This window comes from Nerophis ophidion, linkage group LG07 (assembly GCF_033978795.1).
Source record: "Nerophis ophidion isolate RoL-2023_Sa linkage group LG07, RoL_Noph_v1.0, whole genome shotgun sequence".
NCBI classification, from domain to species: domain Eukaryota; kingdom Metazoa; phylum Chordata; class Actinopteri; order Syngnathiformes; family Syngnathidae; genus Nerophis; species Nerophis ophidion.
Genome location: NC_084617.1, coordinates 42,394,356 through 42,405,265, shown reverse-complemented (window position 1 = coordinate 42,405,265; position 10,910 = coordinate 42,394,356). Strand labels below are relative to the sequence as shown.

General features: G+C 37.6%; 1 protein-coding gene and 1 long non-coding RNA gene across 2 annotated transcripts; one reads left to right on the top strand and one right to left on the bottom strand.

Moving 5' to 3' along the window:
- LOC133555693 (uncharacterized) lies at positions 1–1,798 on the bottom strand. Its single transcript, XM_061905013.1, has 3 exons — positions 1,699–1,798; positions 528–1,332; positions 1–406 (listed from the first exon to the last, which is right to left on the bottom strand). Exons 2-3 carry the CDS (start codon positions 1,003–1,005, stop codon positions 108–110), a joined length of 777 nt encoding a protein of 258 aa, XP_061760997.1. The 5' UTR covers positions 1,006–1,332; positions 1,699–1,798; the 3' UTR covers positions 1–107.
- A 1,353-nt stretch (positions 1,799–3,151) lies between these two features.
- LOC133555692 (uncharacterized) lies at positions 3,152–7,519 on the top strand. The gene is made up of 5 exons (XR_009807375.1): positions 3,152–3,393; positions 3,759–3,860; positions 3,975–3,993; positions 6,156–6,299; positions 6,488–7,519. It is a non-coding gene; the product is annotated as an uncharacterized LOC133555692 (long non-coding RNA).
- Positions 7,520–10,910: the final 3,391 nt, after the last annotated feature.

Sequence of the window (10,910 nt, the reverse complement as noted above, 5' to 3'; positions counted from 1 at the left end):
CAGTGAACTGTAATCGATAATGGATCAACATTTCTCATATTGAACTTCTATTTAATTATTGTTACCCAAATTTGGCCTGAAAACACCCTCAGTTTGGGAAAACTTACTTAGGATTCCTTCAACTTTTTTCCGGTCAAGGATGCGCTTTCGTGTTCCTGCAGGTTTGTTTCCAGGGCGACCAAAAGGAACACTCCTCTACTGTAAAAAAAGAGGTCAAAAAGTGCGTGGAATAAACGCATACATTTGGGTTTTGAAGCATGTCTCATGGCAGCAAGGCGGAACGATGATATGAATACGCCGCTCTCAGGAAAGAGCTCTTGCTGGTCCGATTGTTGAGGAGGGCCGTCGCTGTATTTGTCTCCAACGAGGTCACAGAGAGTTTGAAGTACTCTGACTTGGCCCGGATCTGAAAGGGAAAAAATAGCACAAACAATACCAGAATGACAAAATAATGTGTTCAAGGCCCAATCACAAGTTTAAGTAAACAAAACAATTACATCATGAATGAATTGGCATTAGGTACTTACCTATTTTCAAGAGGACTTCTTCGATTCGTTGCTTTTCTCGCCGGATTTTTTCCAACTCCTCCCTACATCCATCACATGGCGTCCATGATTTTTCTGCCTGTGGTTGATAACAGATAGTGTCCTCAACAGATGGGTTGTCTGCATCTTTCCTGCCTGGTGCCAGGAAAGCTGCGTTATTATTCTCAGGTGGATTCATCCGGCTAGGTGGCAACCTTTTGTGTATGCCGGGTGAAGGACCAGAGGTGTTGTGGACATTTGGTGATGGGCCAGCGTTGTTGAAGTCGTGTGGGGATGGGCGGGGTGTACAGCCTCCATAGTGATCAACCTTCGGTGGTGAGGCCATTGGTTGATGGGCAGGATGCATGGTCTTCGTAGGGAAATGGACCTTTGATGTTGAGACCATATGGCAGGGGTGTCCAAACTTTTTCCACTGAGGGCCGCACACTGAAAAATCAAAGCAAGCGGGGGCCATTTTCATATTTTAAAAAAGTCCCCCGTCACTTGATAGATTCAACGCTGTAATATTATCATGATCAGACAGTGGGTTCTGATCTACTGTAATAGTGTCAGACCCTGATGTTGAATGTGATGGCTCACTGGCTTCCAACATATTTAAAAAGGACTCCTGTGGAGTTTGGCAGCCTTTTGGTGACTGAGTCTGATCTTTACCTAAAATATATTCAACAGTTGCCCTATAAAATTTACCATCTGACCACTTTGCTAAAACAGAATCTTGACAAAATGTCTGCTCCTGTAAAGATTTTGCCGGAATAACCGTCCTCCCATCTGACGAATGCCAAAAAATCTGAAAGAAAGAGTGCAAAAGATAAAGTGTTTAAAAGAGTTTGTTTGAGTATAAAAAAATGGACTGGTATTTGTCATCTCATTTAGACAACAATGTTATGATTATTCCCTCTCCCCATCCCTATTTGCATTTTAAAGCAGATGCAGTAGGATGAGCTTGCCCATCGCTGTCTTAGAGGTGTATGGCCTCATTACAATTAGGGTACTGTTACCTAACTTCCTTGGGGCGACTTTCCCAAAGTGGCATTCTCAGCTGTTCATTAAATGCTACACAAACTAATAAAGTCCTTTTTCCAGTTTGTTAGCTACATGTACTGCAATTTGGCTTAAACGTAGTCTGCTTTGCCACACATACATAGAGACTTACCAGATTGCTCAATTGGGGGAGGATTATTATGCAGGTCCTTCATTTTCTTTGTGGGAACTCTTAACCTCTTTCTTGTAGTTGTTTCCTTTTGGTCCATGCTGTAAATGAAAAAATACATTTTGGATCACAAACTGAGGATAGGTTGATTGGCAACATTAAATTGACGCGGTGAATGTTGTCTGACGATCTAAATTGACTAGTCCATGGTGTACCCCGCCTTTCGCCCAAGCGGAACTGGGATTGGACATAGCACCCCCACGACACGAAAGGGAAAAGCAGTAGAAAATATATGGATGGAACTATAATATAAATGGAAATTATTTACATATATGGGGTCACTCCATATGGATGTTAACTTTTAGGGTGAATCATATTTAACTTCTGTTAAAATCAAGTAAACAAAATGATTGTTTAGGATCGTTCTGGCTATAGTAATTTTTTTTTTAAACCCAGAAAGTTTAATTCTTATTTTAATTCGTATCTATTTTGAGGTGCGGTGGGCTTGATGGCACCTTTATATAATGGGGTACATATTAAGAAAGTTATAATATTTTTAACAAAAAAGGTCATGAATATAATCTCAAGCCCCAATGACTTTGTATTGAAGAGGTTGACCATAATTAGTGCATTTTGACCCGGTTAAAACAATCATAAGTTTTTAAACATGTATCACAGGAAAACTATTCTTATATCATGTTGCTAGTCTTAACAAGACCGGTCTGATAATACCGGTTTCATTTAATGAATGTTTAACATTTTACACACATACCTACTTTATTTTCCTAAACATATGCAGTTTATACAATCGATAGCTTAATACAAAACATACTCGGCCACTGCCAGCGAGTAAGTAAATATACTGCTGCTTTCAAAATGGTGGGGCAAATTGGTTAATCATTGAATACTTTTGGATGTAATCTCTTATTTATTGCAAATAGCCAGCCTTACCAATAAAATGCAACCCGGACCTCCTTTGTCGATTGTCACTTTACCTACAACAGCATTATAAAACATTTTTAAGTTAAGCCCCCCAAATTAATATGCACTGTGGAATCCAATTGTGAAGGTCATTATGTATTCTAACATAACTTGTTGGGCAGACGCCATTAGCGTTACCGCAGCCTGCTAAATGACCACTCCGTTGTCACAACAGTTAAATATTTTCATTTCACAACATTACATGGTTGACCAACTAAAAAATATTAGCATACTTACCTATCCAAGTGTCATGTCGCAAGCGTTGCGGCCATCGTTTGCAAAAACTTTCCCGCTTCTTCTTCTCTTTCTTCTTGGCTTTTTTCTTCTTCCTCGTTTTAGTTTAAGGTATGCGCACAGACAACGTTCAAATGTTACGCCACCTACTGTTTCCCAACCTCTTCTTCTTCTGACGTTAACTGATGGCAAACACGCGTCATGTCCGCCGCCGTCTGATAGAAAGCGTAAATTTTCTAAATTGCCTTCCTTTGAAAGTTACTCATAGCCAAAAATGGCTATTTTCAGATGGTCATATAAGGAGAAAATCAACTTTATCTAAATTCTGATATGTGGATCTCAACAACACTCTCGCGAGATTTGGCACGGCGCCCCATGAATCTGTCCAATCATATTTGCTCTACCTGAAAAACACGCATGCGCATTTAGTGGGTGGATGTGACTTGAACAAACAATTCGGCACTGAAGGAAGAACAACTGCAAGTAATTAATACCTTTTATTGTTTTTGTTTTGGTATTTAAATTACTTTAACACACACGAGTTAGTATTTATATAAACTACTGTAACAACACTGATTTACGGAAATATAGCTTTAAATGCCGCATTCAACGGCACAACCACCTTGCTAGAAGCTATGTTAGTTACCTCCACCGAGGCATCTCAAGTGATAAGCTACACTTCATACATCCCATTGTGAAATAACAATGATAGAAATAAATGTTTAGATAACATTTGAAGTTGAACAATATAAATTACTGAACATACACTGCTTCAACATAATATAGAGTTTTACATTTACAAGAAGTTCCACTGTATATTCCAGCAACCTTTGTCTGTATTTACATAGTATTGGAGGGTCGAAATGACAAAATGAAAACCTGGAAAACGATGGAGAATAACTGGTAAAGAAGTCGACTCAAATAAATGATCAAGAAGGACTGTAAAGTTGGTGAGTAGACTGGCATAGTTGTGGTGCATTAAACTGGCAGCAGATATAATATATGATATTTTATTTTTCTTCCTGCTGTCATCCCATCCTGCAACCACCTATGTGAATGTGGAGACTGATGAGCAATGGCTAAGTAAGTTATATGTATATGCGTGTTCTTTGTTTTAGTGAATTAGTTCTGATTGAGATTTACAGACCAGATAGAAGGATAAAAAGCTGTCCACAGTTTGTCAGGAACAAGCATAGAAATATTGCTTTCTTTTACTCTGATTACAGTAGCACGTATGAAGAATGAAACTTGAAATATAAGTAATCTCAGCATGTGTAATTAATGTTTTTTGAACCTTTCACCTTCAAGTTAAGGCTGGTAGGTAACATCAGGTCATGATTAAGGATGTAACAATACCAAAATTTCACGGTATGATATCGTCACAGTGTTAAAGCCACGGTAAGATACTGTTACAAAAATGTCAAAGTCCAAAAACATGCACCTGGGGATAGGTTGATTGGCAACACTAAAAAGTCCCTGGTGTGTGAATGTGAGTGTGAATGTTGTCTGTCTGTGTTGGCCCTGCGATGAGGTGGCGACTTGTCGAGGGTGTACCCTGCCTTCCGCCCGATTGTAGCTGAGATAGGCACCAGCGACCCCAAAGGGAATAAGCGGTAGAAAATGGATGGATGGATGGTGTTAAATGAAGTGGCAGGAATGTTTAGGATAAACACACTTACTCTAATTGAACAAGAACATAATGTTCATATGTTGTAATCATATTTATTATTATAAACAGGTATTTTATGTGCAAAGAAATGGTGCAGAATTCCAGAATTTCAAGTAACGCACAAAGACAAACAAAAAACAAAACTTTCAAATATGTGTCTTTAAACAGACATAAACAGTAAACTTGCAGTGTAACTAATGTAGAACAATAATGTTTCTTTTGCCAAGAAACTATACTGTGTTTGTCCGGTATGTTTTTTTTTAAATACAACTTGGTATTATTGTGGGTTTGATTACATTTTTAGCACATTCAACAATACTGCGATTATAATGCAAACAGTGATCATTTTGGTCACAGTAACGGTGATATGACATTTTGGTATTGTTACATCACTGCTGTTTAGTTTAGTGTTTTTTTTTTACTTTTAACTTCATAAAAAACTGTCATTTGCGATGGAAATGTTAGTATTAGATAGATTAGATTAGATTAGATAGTACTTTATTTATTCCGTCAGGAGAGTTCCTTCAGGAAAATTACAATTTTCAGCACAATCCCATTCAAGATCAGACAAACATTACAGGGAGACAGAACAGGATTAGTTTGTAGAATACTGATTCTTAAGAATTAACTAATAATTTGACTTTTAATCATGTAAATACCTCACAAATGGATATTGTCCCTTGCTGACGTCTTGGTTTCACATCAATGATATTTTCCAAACATAGGTTGTAACATATAACTCATTCTAATATATTACTCATATTCCCTAACTTATTGTATACATTGTGGTGTGAAGTGTCGGCAAATTTCTTATTTTGTGCATGTACACATTTCCTCTGGTGAGCTGCAACAGCTCTGGGTCGACTTGGAAATGGTCTGAATGAACGTGGCATGCTTTACCTTGCAGTATGCAGACTTTATTTAAGGTTAAACTAGCACGACAGTTATAGGCTCAGAAATATTTCACAGCAACAATTCCTTGGATCATCGAAGCACAAACGTTCCCGTCACTCCTGCACACTTCCACTTTTTCGCCCCTATATAATGTCCCCTGTTTGAACTTTGTTGTCCCACACTGCGCGGGTTATCATGGGAGATCGAGTTGACTTCTCAGATGAGCCCACTTAATATTGTCAGAAAAAACACACCCACTGGAGTTCTCGTTTGATAGCGTCACACATCACGGCATTATTGTGAGAATTTTGAAACCAAAATAACGTAATATTTACAATAATGTTGCATCCCTTGTCAAGGTCCTTTCTCATAGGTTTGGTTTGATGCTGTGTATTTACTAATGATTGGGATTAGCATCCACAACTTTGTTTTAATAGTGTGTGTTGTATTGTGATGAGTTACATTTAATACTGTGGATTATGTGTTACCACAAACACAGAAGATATGTAAACATGAACTACAATGCGATCAAGATGTGGGGAAAAAGTAAATGCATTCCATTAGCTGGATTTGTATAATGTGTTCAATTTATGTCAACTTGCTTCTTGTTTGCATGTTTTTGTCTTTTAAAAAAAATATATTTTAGTCTTTTGAGTTTTTTGGTTCCTCTTCTTTGTGTCAGGGGATAGCAGCAGAATAACACTGCAGGAGGCGGTGCCTCCTGAAGGAGCCCAAAACACTGCTCTTCAAATGGAACACATCCAACCTTCAGGTGTCCATGCAGGATGTACCACTCTGGAAAATCAAGCCTCTCCCTACCTGTCAGGTACACCCACCGTCTTCTGTGTCTGACTATTGTTTTGTTGTGAAATTTGTCACAAAGCAAATCCTGCTAAAATATGACAAACTTTTGAGTGTAAGAATGTGAGCGATATGCTGAGATGTTATACGTTTTGCCTTGTGACAAAATGTTATAAAAAACCTTTAATGATTTGTATTCTATTTTAATTTCAGCACATGAAAATATTTCTACTTCTGACTATCAAAGACAATGGAAAACCATTTTCCAGATCAGCCCTCACAGATCCTCCTGATGGCCTAACAACTAAACTAAATGTTGATGCTAAGTATGATTCATCTCAATCATTTGAGGAAGCTCTCCCTGATATAGGGGATTGGATGTACAATGACGGACATACGTTTAATGAAGGATTTGAAGATAGTTTGAGTGAGGAGTGTGCAGAAGAGTCAAATTTCAAGGACACAACAGACAAACCAATACACGACAATGCATCAGAAACCATAGCAGAGTGCCTTCTGATCATCATGGGTTATGTAAACTGTCATAAAGTCACTGATAAGGCCCTAAGCGATATGCTCAAAATGTTCAAGTTGCTTTATCCCGATAGTCTGAACACAGACTGCTTAAACAGTGAGCAGAAGTTCAAAAACTTTTTTTTATCCCACTCTGCATCATCGCTTATTATATTACATAAATCCTCCAGTACTTGTTTTGGGCCAATAGAAAGTAAACAAATAAAATGCCTGTTTTGTGGGACCAGTGTGTCAGAAGAAATATTCTCATCCTTTTTTTTTTAAAGTATGTACAGATTGATTTCTTCTTTACCATAGCACATTCATGTGCCAAATGGGCCCTCGTTCGTGAATTTAAACATGCAGGTTTTTCTTTGCTGCAAGATAGTGTAACATATGAGACATGGAATCATGTTATTCCCCTATTGAAAACCTCTGCCAGTACAGTAGTATCCTTGGATGACATATTGGGTAAAGTTGTTTTCCTTGACTTCACATCTATGCCTGACATTGTGTTTGCAGTTCATTGGCCCAACACACTTGAAAAGTTTTAAATAATTATGAACTGAACTGGCCTAAGAAGCCACAAATCAAATTTTTGATCATTGTTATAAATGCTCTGAAAATACACACTGATGTGATCTTGCCGTGGATGCTGTAAAAGTCTGTAAATATGTACTGTATATGGAGTATCATTGTTGATTATGTTTTTGCATTGTGTGTAATATTTCAGTGGCCAATTTATAAAATTTACTTGTTTAATAAAACCACTGTCTTTTTTCAATGAATACATAGGTCTACTATGCTACTGTATTTTAATATTAGTCCTTATGATGGTGGTTGGAGAGCTAAATATCTTCTGAAGTGGTACTTTGTTAAAAGAGTTTGAGAACCACTGCTCTAGAAAGTTCACAAATGTTAAAAGCTCTTAAAAAGTGTCTTGTGATCATATCAGTATTGTTTGGGTTCAGTTTTAAATCTCACAATTGTAGTCACTGAGTTACTGTACATGGCGTGCGGATAAGAAATCAACAAATTAAGTACAAAATTATTTAAATAAACCATTTAGATTACAGACCATATATCCATATTGCCTGAATTAATTATTTTCTCCAAATGTTGGCATGAGATAAACTGGAGTATGGTTGAGGTATAATTAAATTGTGTCAATTAAAATGCATTTTTGAAATTATTTTTCCTAAGACAGAAAACGGGTATATAACAACTCAAATAGTGAGCAGTGAGAGACAAAACCAAGTACATCTCTCACTCAGACATCATTGAGACATATTGAAACCAATACCCATTGATTGTCTTTTTGCCGAAATAGCAAAGAGACATCTGAGAACTCAAACAGTGAGTAGTGAGAAACAAAACCATGTGTATCTCTCACTGAGTTATTATTGAGACATATTGGAGACCAGCTCATTCATCTCTCATTTTGGTCTTAGTTGAAATCGGGAAAAGAGATAACTGTTAGACAACTTTGAGATCTCTCACAGTGCTCACTGCGAGCCTTATTTCTCAGGAGCTACATTTAACTACTTTGGTCTACATTAGTGCTCGTTTATGTCTAGGAGATATACATAAGACATACATGAGATCTCATCTTCAATTTTGCTTTGCTATGGGGAGGATGAATAACCGCTTTTTTGAATGCTAGGGCAACAGTGCCACAGGAAAGTGATATGTTTATAATATTTAGCACCGATGGTCCTAATATTACAAATAGTTCCTCGATAAGTGGAAGTGGGTCAAGTAAACATGTTGTTTGTTTTATCCCATTTACACGCCGCCGGAGTTCCTCTAATATTATTTCATCAAAAAGAAAGACACTATTTAACATATGGGATGATTTGTGTTTGTATGGATTGTTCTCGCTAGCGTTAGCTTTGTAGTTTAGTCGCTGTTTTACGTGGCCAAACCTTGACATCGATTGTTTAGTGTCAGGGGTAAATGGTAAATTATTCAACCTTTATTCACTTCACAATGACAACATTTCACCCACATTGAAGTCAATTTTCCTGATATTATTTTGCATTCATCAACAGATTCCGTTTTATTGGCCTGTGACTTTGTCCGCAGAAATCTTTTGACTTACGTTTTTCTTGAGTTTACTGAATATCGATTAGGCATACTAGCCCTTTGTCAACAAAAAAGTAGCAACCATGGTGAGATCCCAAATTTCTTGTATTCATGTTCTTTTTTTCACTAATTCGCTCCTAATCTGTTTCACTGTCGTAACCTCTGCAAGTTGTATGCACGTTGTGCGGCCCATTATCTTTTTTTTTGGTTATTATATTTTCATAATCGTGAGAAGCCATTATCGAAATCGAAACAAAAATTTGATGAATTGTCCAGCCCCAACACAAACATACTCACACTGACATTCACCTCCATTTGACATGTTTTCGGAAAATGGAAGAAACACTGTAAGTGAGACAGCCTAACCATTATTACACCATGTAATTAAAGATACAGCATATTTTAAGGTATGCTGGGGTTCATTAATTAAATCAATTGAATCAAGTAATTTGATTGGACAAAAATATTATGTTGCTTCGATGTATTGTTTAATGAAAATGGTCATTGTTTCCGCACGTCACTTTTAAAGCACACATGAGAGTGGTTTTCTGTGTGGGTATACACATTTTCTATTTTATTTAAACATTTTTACTAATGTACACAACGTTAGAAGTGCAATTCAGTGCAAGATAAAGTTAATGATGTGCATTTACTTAAAAAAAAAAAAAACTCCATCCATTCATCTTCTTCCACTTATCCGAGGTCGGGTCGCGGGGGCAGCAGCCTAAGCAGGGAATCCTAGACTTTCCTCTCCCCAGCCACTTTGTCCAGCTCTTCCCAGGGGGTCCCCAGGTGTTCCAATGTGTCCTGGGTCTTCCCCGTGGCCTCCTACCGTTTGGATGTGCCCTAAACACCTCCCTAGGGAGGCGCTCGGGTGGCATCCTGACCAGATGCCCGAACCACCTCATCTGGCTCCTCTCAATGTGGAGGAGCAGCGGCTTTACTTTGACCTCCCCCCGGATGGCAGAGCTTCTCACTCTATCTCTAAGGGAGAGCCCCGCCACCCGGCGGAGGAAACTCATTTCGGCCGCTTGTACCCGTGATCTTGTCCTTTCGGTCATAACCCAACGCTCAGGCCCATAGGTGATGATGGGAACGTAGATCGACCGGTAAATTGAAAGCTTTGCCTTTCGGCTCAGCTCCTTTTTCACCACAACGGATCGATGCAGCGTCCGCATTACTGAAGACGCCGCACCGATCGGCCTGTCGATCCCACAATCCACTCTTCCCTCACTCGTGAACAAGACTTCTAGGCGCTTGAACTCCTCCACTTGGGGCAGGGTCTCCTCCCCAACCCGGTAATGGCACTCCACCCTTTTCCGAGCAAGAACTATAGAGTGTGTTTTATCCAATTAGACGATTAAATTGAAAAATTCATCAATAAATTACTAAAATAATCGATATTTGCAGTCCTAATGTAGGCATTTTCTTCACATAGCCGACAATAAATGCCCACACTTTGGCAATACAATTATATTTACGTCATTAAAATACCTATAATTTCACAGGCAAAGTATAATTCAAGCCAATTTATTAAATGATTTAAGAAATACATACCAGTTATATTAGTTGTATTGTTTGGCTTCTAACTACATGTATTTGCTAGCATACATACACTTGATGAAATATATATATATATATATATATATATATATATATATATATATATATATATATATAAATAGTTACTGAAGTGTAAATGGTCAGGTTTAATTCTAAAGTATCACACACAGTCACACACAATCATCACACTAGTCTACAATATAATTACTTGTATTTGCTTTTAAGTAAATTTGCAAAATAATTTATAAAATGTCATCATTTTAGATCAATCTAACTCTGTTAGTCAATTAAATTGATAATTTCACTTAATAAAAAATAGAATAGAGTAGATGTTTATTGCCATTTGCACAGGTACTAGACAGTACTGTCACAACGAAATTCTTGTGCATTCCTCACTGAGTCAGTTTTTCCAAAAAACGTGAAATTATATATAAAATACAATATTAAGAGAAAAAAGAGTTCAACAAGTTGGAGT